Genomic DNA, 18096 nt, shown 5'->3' with positions numbered 1-18096 from the left:
GCTGAAGACAAACTTAGAGCTCTCAGAAACAGATATTTAGTACCAAAGTGTTAAAAATATGGTCAAGTAATTCAGGTTGAAGGATTGTTTCCACTACACTAAACATAATACTATGTCATTCAGAAAAGTGAATTTGCTAGAAATACTATTTCAGAGTATTACATGGGAGAGGTAGAGAACTGCGGAGAGAAGCAGCAGCTTTTTGAGGTAGTTAGTACATTGTTTAATTTTGCAAAAAAACAAATGACCATCATAAAGTACAAGTAAGTAGACTTTGTTTTCTAATTTAAAAAATAAAAGCAGACATTATATACTACTTGGCAATTTGCAACAATTGCATTATTAGAGAAAGCCAATGAAACCTAAACGAATCTTATAGAAACTAGTAAAACTTAGAAAAAAACTTAACACAGGGCCTTCTTTCATTTCTCAAACCAAAGTTATAGCAAAATTCAATAATAAATGCTCCAATATCAGAAACTGGGAAAATCAAGCACTGATTCTTTTCTGTGAGCACAGAGAAAAGACAGGGGAGAAACTAAGCACATGATTCTGCTCACTATCTCTCTGGGTCAGGGCTGCTTTCCCAGCCTTAAGCACTGCCAGTTGAGAATGAAGGGTTTTATATGTAATGCTTGTTTATAATTTCACTGTGGTTTTTTTTTTTTTCCATTGATTTTTTTTTTTTTTTCAAAAGATCGCTCTTAGAAGATGTTCTACACTCAAGGGGTTAACCAAGCCTCCTCCAAGCTCCTAGTCCATCAGGGAACATAGTACTTAACTCCAGAAGGAGACTCATCATCTAATTCCATAAAATACGTTTTCACTTCCTTTACAGTTTTATAATATTGGGAATAGAATAATTATTTTCTGATAGATTTAAAGCTATTAATATCAGACATTAATGTGAACAATGACATCATATCACTAGGACTGGAAAATTAACCTGGCAGATTAATGCAGCAAGGGATGGAAGTTACTTGGGGTGAACTGGAATGCTGACCATTTCACTACAACACACATTCTAGTTACCTGCTGGGCCTGTAAGGACATATACATTCATAACGTCTGATCTTTCCCAAGAGTTAATAAGGTGACTGAATTGAACTTGGATGTATAAATATGGAGTGGAGAGATGAGAGAAAACCCAGTAAGTCCGTTAACCGTTAAAAATGAATTGCCGTTCATCGCAGCACTGTTTATGATAGCCAGGACGTGGAAACAACCTAGATGTCCATCAGCAGATGAATGGATAAGAAAGCTGTGGTACATATACACAATGGAGTATTACTCAGCCATGAAAAAGAATACATTTGAATCAGTTCTGATGAGATGGATGAAACTGGAGCCGATTATACAGAGTGAAGTAAGCCAGAAAGAAAAACACCAATACAGTATACTAACACATATATATGGAATTTAGAAAGATGGCAATGACGACCCTGTATGCAAGATAGAAAAAAAGACACAGATGTGTATAACGGACTTTTGGACTCAGAGGGAGAGGGAGAGGGTGGGATGATTTGGGAGAATGGCATTGTAACATGTATACTATCATGTAAGAATCGAATCACCAGTCTATGTCCGACGCAGGATACAGCATGCTTGGGGCTGGTGCACGGGGATGACCCAGAGAGATGTTATGGGGAGGGAGGTGGGAGGGGGGTTCATGTTTGGGAACGCATGTACACCCGTGGTGGATTCATGTCAATGTATGGCAAAACCAATACAGTATTGTAAAGTAAAATAAAGTAGAAATAAAAATAAAAATAAAAAATGAATTGCCACATTCTTAGATATACCCATCATGTAAAATTAGACATTTAATTTTCAAATACATGAGTTGTTTAAAGTATCTTTGATATTAATTTTTTATTTGATATTAATTTCTCATTTAAGTGCTTTCTTTGCTACAATCACTCTTTCAGTCTTTTATTGAATTCAGAATTTTATTGAATGGGCTTCCCTGGTGGCTCAGATGGTAAAGAATCTGCCTGTAATACAGGAGACCCAGGTTTGATCCATGGGCCAGGACGATTCCCTGGGGAAAGGAATGGTTACCCACTCCAGCAGTCTTTCCTGGAGAATTCCATGGATAGAGGAGCCTGGTGGGCTACAGTCCATGGGGTCACAAAGAGTGACTGAGAGACTAACACTAAATGTATATCACTAAAATAACTTTACTGAGACTTTCAATGCCTAAGTCAAAGATCTCTCTTGGTAAATGTCACATTCCACTTGAAAATATGTGGGTTATTTTCAAATATCTTGATATTAATTTCTAACATAATTCTACAGTGATAAGAGAACAGACTCTGTATGATTTCATTTCTAGACCATTAAATTTTTGCACTTTGTTTTATGTCCCTGGAAATATTCCAGAGTCTCCTAGTTTACAATCTATGGGAACTTGAATAGAATTTGTATTCTACTGTTGTGTGAAACTGTATAAATCTTAATTATGTTGAATTGGTTCATGGTGCTTTCCAGGTCTACTGTATCTTTCTACTTTTCTATATATTCATTTTATTAAATTTTGAGAGTTTGATACTGAAACACCAACTAAAAATCTTAATTTATCTACTTAAACAATAACTGTTATAGTGGAACTATATGTAACTTGGTTCTGTATTTTCAAAGTCTCCTGTAAATGTGTTATAATACTTTCATAATTAAAAAAATATGTAAATGAATTTCCACAAAAGACCATCTATGGTAGACTACAAAATTGGTCCCAATTCTTTACCAACCTGGGGTCAAATGCCTTTCCTTGTAACATTTTTGCTCTCCCACACTGACTTTGAACTTGGCCAGGTAATTTACTCTGGCCAATGTACATCTTCAGAAAAAATGTGCAGAGCTATTTATCTGTGTGCACATACAGTAGGACACCATTCTTCAATAGGGCTTGTGTTGTGAAGTGACTTTATACTGAACTATACTGACTCTCATGCGAAGAGTTGACTCATTGGAAAAGACTCTGATGCTGGGAGGGATTGGGGGCAGGAGGAGAAGGGGATGACAGAGGATGAGATGGCTGGATGGCATCACTGACTCGATGGATGTGAGTCTGACTGAACTCCGGGAGTTGGTGATGGACAGAGAGGCCTGGTGTGCTGCAATTCATGGGGTCACAAAGAGTCGGACACGACTGAGCGCCTGAACTGAACTGAACTGATACTGACTCTGATTCTCTTGAGAAAAACAACACATGGGGTGATTCAGCCCTGCAGTCCATTTTTTCCCTATTTCTTTATATTCCTACCAGATTTGGAAATGCCATTTGTTTGAAATCTTTTTTCTTTTTAAAATTCCTAAAGAATAGGTGGTTCACTCTTCTCCCTATTTTTTATTATTTCCCATCTACTGCAGTATGGGTTTATTCAACACATTTTTTTAAATATTTGAAAGTCAAATAGGACATATATATGTTTATAAATTTTAGAATTTTCATTCTGCTTTTTCAGTTCATTATAAGTAGACAACAACCAATATTTTTCATAGTACCTTTTTTTTTAAAAAAAAAAGTGGTCACATCCTTTCTCTTTAAGAAGTTTTTTTTTTTTAATTGGAGTACTTTGCAAAATTTTGTGCTAGTTTCTGCTTTACAATGAAGTATCTTAATAAAATCTTAATGACTGGGGTTTTAATATACTAGGTGACAAACATGGTAGTTTTGAATTTCACAGGACACCCATGTTTGATGATTTGCCAAATGACAGACTTTTGCTTGTGGTTCTAATTCATTCCTGAAGCTGTTTCTCAGTCTCTCCCTCAGTACAAGATGCTTACAATGTAACATTTACATTACTGAGCCAATATGAAATTTCCCATACATTTCATACCAGCTTTGTGAAACACATGTTTTGGCTCTTCCCTACAGAATATTTCAGCATGCTAATTTGGGCAAACTATATAATAGGAATATTCCAAATTTGTACCTTTTGGATTTACTGTGTACATTTATTTTCAGTTATGTCTCACAGTCCACCATGAAGCAACATGTAGTAAGGATTTACAAAGCTTTGATATTCAAGATTAAGAGAATAGGTGAATTCATAAGGATGAAAGATCTATTCTTTCTATTTAGCTCACAGATCTGGTTTGATATGAAGCTGGCCTCCAAAAGAAGACAGACAAACTTACTAGTTGTTGTAACCAACAGGCTCATCTTCAGGGTAGACCCCAAAACTAGAATGGCTAAATACTAGAACTGATCTGGTAACTTTCAAGATATGGCTTTTAGTCATGTTTCCCAGAGTATGTTATTTACACTGGGGGCTCTGTGGAACCAAAATGATCTCTAGTTATCAATGGATCCAGTGAGGAAACATCTATCGAGCTTTCACTATCTCTCAAATTCTGTACAGACCTGGAGGATATGGAAAAAAGTAAGACTTGGACCCTGATTTCAAAAAAATTCTCACTCTAATTAGAATAAATTTATGTTTTCCTGAAACTACATCTCATCACTTTCTGTTGCTTATGAAAAGTCTAGAAAAATCAGCAGATGCATAGTTTGTCCTTCCTCTGTTTCACATATTATAATATAGAATAATTTTGATCAAACCTCTTCCTTGCCATATATAATACTTTTCACTGACAAATAAAATCTTTCATTAAAAATATTACCATAGTACTTTGTATTTTATAGTTTGGAGAAAAATCTAATCAGAGACCACACAGCTCAAGAAGTTTTGACTTATCATTATTCTAAGTAAAGACTTTCCAGTCCTTTCAAGCCTTTTCCGTTCAGCTTAGGAACTGTGAGCCACTCTTACTTCCCCTTTCATCATTGCTCCTACTATTCACATCCCAACCTCCACAGCAGTTTCTATTCTTCCAAATTTTCTTACATGCACAACTCATCATTCAGGAAACTGGGGAACTCTGGGGAACTTCTGATCATTAAAACATCTAAAAAATCATATAACCTTCATTTTCAAACTACTGGTAACATTAGAATAACATAATACGCTATTAACACTAATATTTTTGTTTTTAGTCACCACAGTTGTTAAGACGGTACCAAAAGTATAATAAATTATGGAGCTATAGATACTACCTCCATTTTTGAGAATTCATTTCTAATAATATATTTTCCTTCCAGTTCTAACATGAAAACATAAGAAAATTTGCTTGGTAAATGAGATAAATTCTACATAGCTTATCACATAAGGGCATCTAAATACCTAGCAGGAGATGGTCATATTCAATTCTTTGGGCCTGCCTTCCATTCCTTCATTCCGGACTTGCGTGCAACAAAATGCTACGCTTTCCCCCCAAAGTACGGCTCCAACCTGCTCCCTTGGCGTCTTGTAAGGGAAGCCTGTGCGTTCAGGACTTACTTGCTGCTGAGGCAGCGTCTCAGCGAGTAGGAGGCCCCTCCGCCGCAGGTGCGTGAGCACTCGCTCCACGGGCCCCAGGCGTCCCATAGGCCATCGCGGTCCTCCTCAGAGCGTGCGGTCCTGGAGCTCTGTGAGGAACGAGAGCATGATCAGTATGAGTCCTCAGCGACCCTGGAAACGTGTGTCCTAAACCGCGGGTGGTCTAGAGTGTCTGTACATGATGGCCTTGTTGAGGACGAAGCGGAGCTCAGCTTCTCAGATTCTTTCCAATTTAATAATATACATATGTTTAGGCGGAGGAATATTTGAGTACATATGTTTAGGCGGAGGAATATTTGAGTGCAAGGACCCCAGGCTGTGACTGAAAAAGACAAGGGCCTGCATTAATGGGAGTGAATGGGAAAAGGCGGCCAGATATAGCAGTTTGGGTCAGAGGAAGGTAAACTGCACTGAAGTCAAAAGTTTCATGAGGCCTCTCTTTGCTTCTCTGTAAAGAGAGAAGCCGCACTCAAGAGATGTTTCTGCTCTGAGAAAACGGACATGTGCATACCATCACAGCTTTCCAAAATTTAATGTTTTATACAATGGACTTTTTTTAAAATGAAGCAGCATCATTCTTGGTTTTTAGATTTGTCAATGAGAATAACTGTATGAATTAACTTTAGTAATACAAGGACTAGACAGACAGATTTGCTTGTTATTGACAGACTTCCTAGTGAAATCTGCATTTACTCTAAGGAAAGCTGTATGTGTAGGTGTCCATGTAGTGCTTCACATTTCTTAGGAGAGTTAAAGAGAAAACTGGTGCCAGTCTTATAATAGTGAATAGAACAGATTTCGGAGTTAGACACTGCTTGGGTTTGGATATGGATTCTGTTTTTTAACTAATTATGTGTTTGTGCATAAGTAATTTCCCACCTCTCTACATTTCAATTTTCCTTTCTATAAAATGGGGATAATATAACCATGCCACAACATCCACGTGTGTCCCTGTGCACATGCACGTGCACGCGTGCAAACACACACACATACTGTAAAAAGACTAGTTATATAAACTAAGGACAAATTTCAGAGTAAATCACCAATAAATATTACTGATTGTTATTATAAATTGAGAACATGTCTTTATGTATGTTCACAGTTGTATTAGTCTGTTCATGCTGTCATAACAAATTATAAGACTAGGTGTCTTAACAGAAATCCATTTTTTCACAATTCTGGAATCAAAGTCCAAGACCAGGATGCCAGCATGATTGGCTCCCAGTGAAGACTTTCCCCTTAGATTGCAGATGGCTGCCTGTTTACCATGTGGTCATATGACCTCCACTTTCTGTGAGTAAGAGAGGGAGAGTGAGCTCCCTGGTGTCTCTTGTTAGTAGTGCATTAATCACATCATGAGGCCCCCACCCTTACAACCTCATCTAAACTAATTCTCTCCTAAAGGCTCTGTCTTCAAGTAGCATCACATTGAACATGAGGGTTTCAACATTTGAATTTGGAGAGGACATAGCTCAGTCCATATCAAGAGTTCTGCAAATAGCTAGTGGAAACTGTGGCCAAGTTACTTTACTGAATAAACCAGGTGATATCCATATATTAAAGGGGGTATCATTTCATGTCAAAGGCATACACATAACAAATATTAAAATTTCAGAACTATATTTGGAAAAAGCAATTTGTAAAGAAAATGTGTGTGATAGGCAAATGATGGTTTCACATTCACTTTTTTCCCTCCGAGGAGACAGCATAAGCAGAAAGAGCATGGAATAAAGGCAACAGGAGGGCAACCTTTTACAACGCATTGTGAGAACCTGAGATGATGCAAGTAAAGTGACCAGCCGAGTATGCTGAATAAATGCTAGCTCTTATTATTTTTATTTTTAAAGACTTCCTCACACCCTATCTAGTTATACTCAAGGCTGCTGCTGCTGCTAAGTCGCTTCAGTTGTGTCCGACTCTGTGCGACCCCATAGACGGCAGCCCACCAGGCTATATCACCCAATTAGGAGGAGTCCCTGAAAAGGAAAAGAACATTGTATCACCTCTAGAATAGAAAACTATTTATTTTGAAGTAATGGGATTCTTTACAAACATGTTGCTATGGGACTAATTTTTCAAACTGACTACTCCTTGGAACTTTTACAACCTGTACAAATGAAGTCACAAACTTGGCCTTAGAGTATTATAGCAAGGAATGTCTAACTGGTACATATTGTATTTACATTCCTGAATCATTTGAAATAAGTAGTGGGATAGATAATGGTTAAAAGCAGAGACCTAGACCAACTTGGGCTTCCCTGGTGGCTGAGTGGTAAAGAATGCACCTCACAATGTAGGACACATGGTTTGATCCCTGAGTTGGGAAGGTCCCCTGGAGAAGGAAATAGCAACCTACTCCAGTATTCTTGCCTGGGAAATCACATGGACAGAGGAGTCTGGCAAGCAATAGTCCATGGGGTCACAAAAGAACTGGACATGACTTGGTGACTAAACAACAACAAAGACCTACTTAGCCTACAGTGGAATATTGGCTCCAGAGCCTCCCAGCTGTGATTTACTTATGCTTCAATTTTCTTATCATAGGTTGGGAAGAATAAAGCTATACATATTCCTGAGATATCGTGATGATTAGAATATTTAGTAGATAAAAAGCACACAAGGCAGGAACAACCCAAATGTCCATGGGCAGATGAATGGATAAACAAAACGTGCTGTATTCATAAAATGGAATATTATTCAGCCTTACAATATGACCCAGCCATACCAATAGTGGACACATACCCTGAGAAAACCATAATTCAAAAAGACACCATGCACTTCGATATTCATTGCAGCATTATTTACAATAACCAGGACATGGAAGCAACCTAAATGTCCATCAACAGGTGAATGGATAAAGAGTGCTACATATATGCAATGGAATATTACTCATACATAAAGAGGAACAATATTGGGTCATTTGTAATGATGTGGATGGACCTATAATCTGTTATACCAAGTGAAGGAAGTCAGAAAGAGAAAATGAAATATCATATATTAATGCATATATGTGGATTTAGAAAAATGGTACAGATGAACCCTTTTTCAGGGCAGCAATAGAGACACAGGCATAGAGAACAGATGGGTAGACATGGAGTGAAGGAGGTGGAATGAATTCGGAGACTGGAATTGACATATGTGCGCTTCCATGTGTAAAACAGATAGCTAGTGGGATCCTGCTGATTAGTGCAGGGAGCTTGCAGTTCAGTGCTCTGAGGTGACCTAGAGGGGTGGAGGTCCAAGAGGGAGAGAATATAGGTATACATACAGCTAATTCACTTTTTTGTACAGAGAAAACTAATACAACAATGTAAAGCAAATATATCAAAAAAATAATAGTTTTTTAAAAGGCAGGAAATTCTGACACACGCTATGCCATGGATAAATGAGGAAATTATGCTAAATGAAATAAGCTAGATATGAAAGTATGACTGTTACATGAATTCACTTACAGGAGGTACGTAGAGTAGTCAAATTAATAGAGACAGAAAGTCAAATGGTCATTCCTAGGGACTGAAGGTAGGGAGAAAATGGGGAGTTATTGTTTAATGGACACAGAGTTTCAATTTGAGAAGATGAAAATAATTCTGGAATTAGATGGTAGTGATAGCCCCACATAACAATGTGAATGTACTTAGTGCCATTGAACTATACACTTAAAAATGAGTAAGACAGTATATTTTATGTTATGTATGCTATATCACAATAAAAATAAACATATATGCACATTTTAAAAAACTCATAAGCTCCAAATAATATACTATATAAGCGTTTGATACCATTATTATTGATCTAATATTATTATTATCATTTATACACACATATCAGATCTAAAAGGTACACTGAGAAGGTAACAATGCTTTTTTTCTTTTTCTGCTGAGCTTAGTTGAGACACTGCACTCTATAAGTTTCATCTTTCTTAAAACTTCTACTTTCCCACAGCAAAACCTTTCAGTCACCTGCCACATGACACTGACCTGGTGATATGATCTGCCAGGAGTTTGAGGTTCCTATAAAATGCAGCACAGAATGTGAAAGAGAAACCCATTGATTACCCTCAAATCTGTCCTTTCTAAGGTATTTACTGAGCTCCAAAGCCTGTGTTTTAGGGTTAATAAAACCAAACTCTAATCACAGCCATATAGGATATTCCTTTTCCAAGCTTAATTACCTAGTGAGAGAGAAAAGACACTTTGTCCTTGAAATATACAGTCTCTTGCTCATCCAGTAAGTTCGTTCCTCAGATTTGTAAAAAGCTTTTGTGCACCTCCTAACTCCATTTTTGTTTGCTCTGTGTTGTTGGAAGATGGTTCTGTTGAGAGCATATTTGACTGATACAGCAATTACTTATGTGGCACACGTGCATTGCGCAATGCATTTTCCTTTATTTTATTAAAATTCAATCTGAGATGAAAACCAGTGTCACAAATGCTAGCATAGCATGCATGAAGTAATTAAAATAAGCAAAATGAGTGGTTACAAATCATGACACCAGCCAGTTACTACAACTGAAAAAAAACTCACACACAGTATTCACATGTGAACTCTTCTTTCATGTGAGGTAAGAACACATGAATGCCAAACCTGGAGTCATTCCTCCCTGGTGGCTCTCTGGATAAGATATTTAGAAAACACTGGTTGAAATCTGGCTTTTCTAGAGAAGGAAGCTGTTTCAGACTCTGCGCTAAAGTTGCTTGATAGTTTTCATGTGCCTGGTAGGGAAATTAAAATGGAGGAAGTCTTGTTCAGCTTTCAGAAGCATGAGAGCAGGCCTCTTACCTGCTTCTGACCTGGACACTGCCCAGATACCCTGCCTGCCTGCAAGCACAGCAAGTAAGATGGCATTTTAGATAAAAAAGAGAATGGGTCTTGGAATTCTTGAGCCCCTGGAGGTCTGGCTAACCCCTTAAGATCTAATGAAATCCTATGACTCACAAGGTGAAACAAACAGCATTGTAAAAGTTAAAAAAAAAAACCAAAAAGCCAAAAAAACAAAAAATAGAGCTGCATTTCAGCACACAAACTAATAATGATAGTATCAGTTTGTGGCCTGGGATTATAAGTGGGAGTCCCCAAAACTGCAATTGAAATTTCACCCATGGAGCGGATGCACTACCCAGGACCTTTTTCCAGTTAGGACTCCAGATTGCTGTTAACGAGGGACTTCCCAGTACTGTTTACATATGGATGTTGGTCAGCCCAATTTGGTGATGCATGTGCTGTTACTTTTTTCCACTGTTTCTATTTCTCTTCTTTTAATGACTGCATATTGAAAATAAGTCAAATAATCCTCTATTAAATATTGAAACTGTTGTGTGTGACAAGTGGTTTCTTTTGTTAGTAAATTTTTTGAACCTAAAGCCAAAGTAAAACTTACAGCAAAACATAAATTGGCACACTGAGCAGGGTTCAGGAAACAAAATGTCACTCTTTAAAAAGAAAGAGGTTAAGACTAATTAAGTTTTTATTCCCAGATATGAAGATTTGCCTTACTGCTCATTAACTACTGAATGGAGCATATCCACTGGATTGTGTGAAAATTAGGATCCCAAATTAAAGTGGGCCAAAGCTTTTGATGCTATTAAATGTTTGCAGCTCATGCCAAATGACAAAGAATAAGAATGTATACCATGCAGGGTCAGAGAGGCTAGATCCTCCTCTTTGTCTACCGTAAGGTGCATACGGCAATAGCAGAAGGGAAGCCAGAATTAGAGAAAGACTTATGTGATGTGCAAGGATGACTGTCCATGTTACAATGTCAAAATTATATTTTAGCTGACCAAGTCTCTACTTTCCAGTCGGTAGCCAAAAAAGCTTCTGTGGAGGTTGCACAAGCTAAATTATTGGCAGCAATGTGGCACGGCAAAGTTAACAAAAAGAAAGTTCATCTGACAAAAGCTAAAGCAGGGGTAGACTTGGTCCCCAATGCTTGGGATGGGGATATGTGGAACGACAGTTCAAACACAGAAGCAGATGATAATGCAGACTAGACGCACAACCTAGCTCTGTGCAAGCCAAGAGGGAATAGAAACCCATATGCTCAGCCAGCATGGCATTGGAAAAAAGAAACGCATGCCTGGGGGAATACCATAAGGAAGGGTACCCTTGAGGATTACACAAAATTAATGACATTTTGGGCCCATTTACTGAGAGGTCTGGATCGCCCTTATTTCTTGAGTACTGTGCATATATGACACTGAGGTAGCTGGAATTCTCATAGATGAGGATAACACAAATAAATCTGGTACATCCACAATGATTCTTTTGTGCAACAAGCTTTTAGAAATAAAAGTCAAAGTCCAGAGACTCAAATCTACTAGAAGTGGTGGCTGAAGGCTGCGTTAAGATATAACCTTTAGAATCTACATGACCTGGGAGTGAATGTTCTTGGTATTCTTTAAAGGACTGTGTTCAGAGACTAAAGGAGGAGGCTATGAGATGTGGAGCATGAGGATGAGATGTCACAAATGCCTTTAACAGTACAAACAAGAAAGATCTTTAAAACAGCCACTCCCAGCTACAAGCATATCATTTTAACCCTTTCGTTAAATGAGATGGACACTCCCATTAAGGAAGTAATTAATAAAGTTCAGCAGCTAGGTGACTTAGGAGAGTTGAATTTCCAAAAGACAGAGGATAGATAACTGAATAAAAGCAATAACAGGGTATCTAAAAAGGAGATGGGATTTCCTTAAAGAGGGAGGTCCTAGAGAGAAAAATGATGGAGTAACTATTACAAGATTATAGGAAATGTGCTGTAGGGAGGGATTAGATTTAAGAAAGGTTTCCCAGGACACTGTTATGGATAAGGAACAGGAGGAAGGACAAAGGGGACCAAAAGGAAATAATACATTTAGGATGAAGGTGGTGAAGATGAATCTAAGTACTCAGATTTTTCCCCTAATCCAATTTATCCTTGGAAGGACTGGGGGAAAAATAAAATTAAACAATGACTTGTGGCCAAGCTCTGGTAAACTGTTGGGGTAGAAAAGATATGTGGCCTCATGTTAAAGTAATGATTTTTTTTTAAAGAGCTCACAAATGACTGAGGGTATTAACTGATACTGGAGTAAAGGCCTCATTAATATGGAATTCAAAGGATTTTAAAGAACAGAAAATGATAGGAACTGGCCTTGGAGATAAACAGATAGAAACTATACGAACTAAAATTTGATTTAAAAATAGGGCAATTACCTCAAAGAATTTATTCAGTAATGATCATTCCTATTTCAGAATATATAATTATGATTGACAACTTGGTTGGCAGGACTCTACACATGGACATCACCAGATGGTCAACACCGAAATAAGATTGATTATATTCTCTGCAGCCAAAGATGGAGAAGCTCTATACAGTCAACAAAAACAAGACCAGGAGCTGATGTGGCTCAGATCATGCACTCCTTATTTCCAAATTCAGACTTAAATTGAAGAAAGTAGGGAAAACCACTAGCCCATTCAGGTATGACCTTAATCAAATCCTTTACGATTATACAATGGGAGTGAGAAATAGATTTAGGGGACTAGATCTAATAGACAGAATGCCTGATGACCTATGGACAGAGGTTTGTGACATTGTACATGAGACAGGGATCAAGACTATCCCCAAGAAAACGAAATGCAAAAAAGCAAAATGGTTGTCTGAGGAGGCCTTCCAAATATCTGTGAAAAGAAGAGAAGCAAAAAGCAAATGAGAAAAGGAGAGATATACCCATTTGAATACAGAGTTCCAAAGAATAGCAAGGAGAGATAGGAAAGCATTCCTCAGTGATCAATGCAAAGAAATAGAGGAAAACAACAGAATGGGAAAAACTAGAGACCGCTTCAAAAAATTTAGAGATACCAAGGGATCATTTCATGCAAAGATGAGCTCAATAAAGGACAGAAATGGTATGGACCTAACAGAAGCAGAAGATATTAAGAAGAGGTGGCAAGAATACACAGCAGAACTATATAAAAGAGATCTTCATGACCCAGATAATCATGATGGTGTGATCACTCACCTAGACCAGAAATCCTGGAACATGAAGTCAAGTGGGCCTTAGGAAGCATCACTACGAACAAAACTAGTGGAGGTGATGGAATTCCAGTTGAGCTGTTTCAAATCCTAAAACATGATGCTGTGCAAGTGCTACACTTAATATGCCAGCAAACTTGGAAAACTCAGCAGTGGCCACAGGAAAGGGTCAGTTTCATTCCAATCCAAAATAAAGGCAATGCCAGAGAATGCTCAAACTACCACACATTTGCACTCATCTCACATGCTAGTAAAGTATGCTCAAAATCCTCCAAGCCAGGCTTCAACAATACATGAACCGTGAACTTCCAGATGTTCAAACTCATTTTACAAAGGCAGAGAAACCAGAGATCAAATTGCCAACATCCACTGGATCATGGAAAAAGCAAGAGAGTCCCAGAAAAACATCTATTTCTGCTTTACTGACTATGCCAAAGCCTTTGACTGTGTAGATCACGACAAACTGTGGAAAATTCTGAAAGAGATGGGAATACCAGATCACCTGACCTGCCTCTTGAGAAATCTGTATGCAGGCCAGGAAGCAACAGTTAGAACTGGACATGGAACAACAGACTGGTTCCAAATAGGAAAGGGAGTACGTCAAGGCTGTATATTGTCACCCTACTTATTTAACCTATATGCAGAGTACATCATGCGAAATGCCAGGCTGGATGAAGCACAAGCTGGAGTCAAGATTGCCGGGAGAAATATCAATAACCTCAGATATGCAGAGGACACCACCCTTATGGCAGAAAGTGAAGAACTAAAGGGCCTCTTGGTGAAAGTGAAAGAAGAGAGTGAAAAAGTTGGCTTCAAACTCAACATTCAGAATACGAAGATCATGGCATCCAGTTCCATCACTTTATGGCAAATAGTTGGGGAAACAGTTGAAACAGTGGCTGACTTTATTTTGGGGGGCTTCAAAATCACTGCAATGGTGATTTCAGCCATGAAATTAAAAGACACTTACTCCTTGGAAGGAAAGTTATGACCAACCTAGACAGCATACTAAAAAGCAGAGACAATACTTTGCCAACAAAGATCCATCTAGTCAAGGCCATGGTTTTTCCAGTAGTCATATATGGATGTGAGAGTTGGACTATAAAGAAAGCTGAGTGCCGAAGAATTGGTGCTTTTGAATTGTGGTGTTGGAGAAGACTCTCGAGAGTCCCTTGGACTGCAAGGAGATCCAACCAGTCCATCCTAAAGGAGACCAGTACTGAATATTCATTGGAGGGACTGATGTTGAAGCTGAAACTCCAATACTTTGACCACCTGATGCGAAGAACTGACTCATTTGAAAAGACTCTGATGCTGGAAAGAATGAAGGCAGGATGAGAAGGGGATGACAGAGGATGAGATGATTAGATGGCATCTCTGACTCAATGGAGATCAGTTTGAGTAAACAGGAGTTAGTGATGGACAGGGAGGCCTGGTGTGTTGCAGTCCATGGGGTTGCAAGGAGCAACTGAACTGAGCTGAACTGGTGTCTACTGAATGGAATAACCCTGCATGGCCAGTAAAGAAAAGCCATGGCTCTTGGAGAATGTAGATTACCAGGAACTAAACAAAGTAACTCCACCTCTGACCGCTGCAGTCCCTGATATTATAACTTAAATAGAATGCATACAGAGCAATCTGGGGTAATGGTATGCAGTAAATGACCTGGCCAATGTTTTCTTTAATATACTCACAAAAGAACAATTATGGAATCAATTTGCTTTCTCATGACAAGGGTAACAATATACCTTTATTTGCTTGCCACAAGGTTATGTGCACAGCCCTATTATTTGTCACCAACTTGTAACTGAGCATTTAGATCACCTAACAATATCTGATGACATACAAATATCTCATTATATCAATGATATTATGATACAAGACCAACTAAAGAAAAAGTGCTAAAAACCCTAAACCAACATGTGTTAATATCTTAAAAAACAAAGAATGAAAGATTAATCCTAAAATTCAGAGACTTGCCCAGCTTTTTTGGAATACAATGGGCTAAAGGACATAGAAAAGTTTTACCTAAGGCTAAACAAAAGATGGCACCCCACTCCAGTACTCTTGTCTGGAAAATCCCATGGACGGAGAAGCCTGGCAGGCTGCAGTCCAGGGGGTCACGTAGAGTTGGACATGACTGAGCAACTTCACTTTCACTTTTCACTTTCATGCATTGGAGAAGGAAATGGCAACCCACTCCAGTGTTCTTGCCTGGAGAATTCCAGGGATGGCGTAGCCTGGTGGGCTGCCATCTATGGGGTCGCACAGAGTTGGACACGACTGAAGTGACTTAGCAGCAGCAGCAGCAGCAGCAAACAAAAGATATGAATATAAAACTCTCCAGGAAAAAGGAAGACTCAGGAATTCATTAGGGCTCTTTGGTTTCTGACAATAGCATACTCCACCTTTGGGCCAGATATTGAGTCCACTTTATAAAATAACTAGGAAGAAATATGACTTTCAATAGGCTTATGAGCAACAACAGGCTTCTGATGCTATTAAATGTATAATATAGCATGCTTTAGACCTATGCCAGTACAACCCAGTGACATAGAATGTGTTTATACACACATTCTATGTGTGTATAAGTGATTTGTGTTTATAAGTGATTTGTATGCTAATTGGAGCTTGTGGCAAAAACAGCAAGGCAAAGAATGCCTTTGAGCTTCCAGAGTAGTAAATTTCCAAAGGCTGGGAGCAATTACACTACCTTTGAAAAACAGTTATTGGCTTGTTATTGGGCTTTGATTGACACAGAACAACTGACTGTAGATCATACCCTAGTATTGAAACCTCAAGTGCCAATCATGCAGTGGGTACAAAGTTTGCCCAAGACCCAGGACTGGACAAGCCCAGGAGTCCAGCATAATAAAACGGAAATGATATGTTCAAGACCAAGCCAAACCTGGGCCACGTGGGGTTGCTGCCTTACATGAAAGGATTTCTGAAATACCTACTGAAGGCCTTGAACAAGGCTAAAATTAGGTCCAAGATAACTGAGTTGTCTGTAAAATGGAGAAAGCCTTTTGACTCTTTAAATGCACAAGAAAAACCACATGCATGGTTTACTGATAGATCAGCTACATATATAGGATCCACACACTATTGGAAAGTAGTGGCACATAATCTGGTCCCTGCAGAATTGCTGACTACCAGTGAAGGTTAAGGTAGCCAATTTGTTGAGTTGCATGCTGTTTATCAGGTATTAAAACAAGATGATTTAACTGAATGCCATATACGCACAGAATCTTGGTTGTTAGCCAAAGGACTGGCCACCTGGCTCCCCAGTGGGTAAAGAATAACTGGCAAATTCACTCCAAAGACCTATGGGTAAAGAATTATGGTCTGACATTCAGGAAATTGCTCAAACCACTAACGTTTCAGTCTTTCAGGTAGATGCTCACAGTGTTCTGAATTCTACGGAATGATGTATAACTCTATTACAGATGAACAAAACTGAATCCAAGCAGTATAAACTGATCCTTACTGCTGCTGCTGCTAAGTCACTTCAGTCATGTCTGACTCTGTGCAACCATAGACAGCAGCCCACCAGGCTCCCCTGTCCCTGGGATTCACCAGGCAAGAACACTGGAGTGGGCTGCCATTTCCTTCTCCAATGCATGAAAGTGAAAAGTGAAAAGCGATAGTGAAGTCACTCAGTCGTGTGCGACTCTTCGCATCCCCGTGGATCCTTACTCTATCAACTTAAAAGATTTGATTTTGTGGGCACACCAAAAATATGGCCATCTGGGAGAAAAAGCAACACCCAGGTAGGCTCAGGACCAAGGTATTTCCTTAACTATGGATCTCATTAAGTCTGTTATTTTACAATATCCAATTTGTCAACATATTAAGCATAGAAGTTTGCTGCTGCTGCTAAGTCACTTCAGTCATGTCCAACTCTGTGCAACCCTATAGACGGCAGCCCACCAGGCTCTGCCATCCCTGGGATTCTCCAGGCAAGAACACTGGAGTGGGTTGCCATTTCCTTCTCCAATGCATGAAAGTGAAAAGTGAAAGTGAAGTTGCTTAGTTGTGTCCGACTCCTAGTGACCCCATGGACTGCAGCCTACCAGGCTCCTCTGTCCATGGGATTTTCCAGGCAAGAGTACTGGAGTGGGTTGCCATTGCCTTCTCCATAGAAGTTTGCTATAACTAGTCAAATGACAATTGACATCTGGCAAACTGCCTGGCCAGATATGAAAAATCATTATATTGGTCCATTAATTTGAGATAAAGAATGCCAATATGTATGTACTGCTGTGGACATCTATTTTGGATATTTAGTGGTCATTCCTTTTGGAAAAGCCAATCAGACTAATAACATTGGAACTAATTAATTTATAATATGGTGTCCCACTCCAAATTCAGAGTGACAATGGGCCACAATTTATTTTTATTTTTATTTTTTTTACTTTTTTAAAAGTTTATTTTAATTGAAATACAATTGATTTACAATGTAAAGTTAGTTTCAGGCATACAACCAAGTGATTCAATATTTTTACTGATTAGACTCCATTTAAAGTTGTTGCAAAACAATGGCCACATTTTCCTGTGTGTCACGGTAGATCTTTGCAGCTTATTCGCTTGCCTCTCCTTGTAACTCCCCTGCTTATTTGCATTTATTTATTTATTTTTTATGCAAGGGCAAATTCTTATCATTTTTTTTTGGGGGGGGCTGGAGCATCT

At 38.6% G+C, this 18096-nt stretch overlaps 1 protein-coding gene across 3 annotated transcripts in view; it reads right to left on the bottom strand.

Moving 5' to 3' along the window:
- ADAMTSL1 (ADAMTS like 1) overlaps positions 1-18096 on the bottom strand; it is a 1110365-nt gene that overhangs the window by 437104 nt on the left and 655165 nt on the right. For all 3 annotated transcript variants that reach the window (XM_069576633.1, XM_069576634.1, XM_069576635.1), the window contains one exon: positions 5349-5476. In XM_069576633.1, the coding sequence (XP_069432734.1) occupies positions 5349-5476 (128 nt within the window). The remainder of the gene's footprint in view (positions 1-5348; positions 5477-18096) is intronic.

Source organism: Ovis canadensis, chromosome 2 (assembly GCF_042477335.2).
Source record: "Ovis canadensis isolate MfBH-ARS-UI-01 breed Bighorn chromosome 2, ARS-UI_OviCan_v2, whole genome shotgun sequence".
NCBI classification, from domain to species: Eukaryota; Metazoa; Chordata; class Mammalia; order Artiodactyla; family Bovidae; genus Ovis; species Ovis canadensis.
This window is presented reverse-complemented; position numbering and strand designations above follow the sequence as displayed.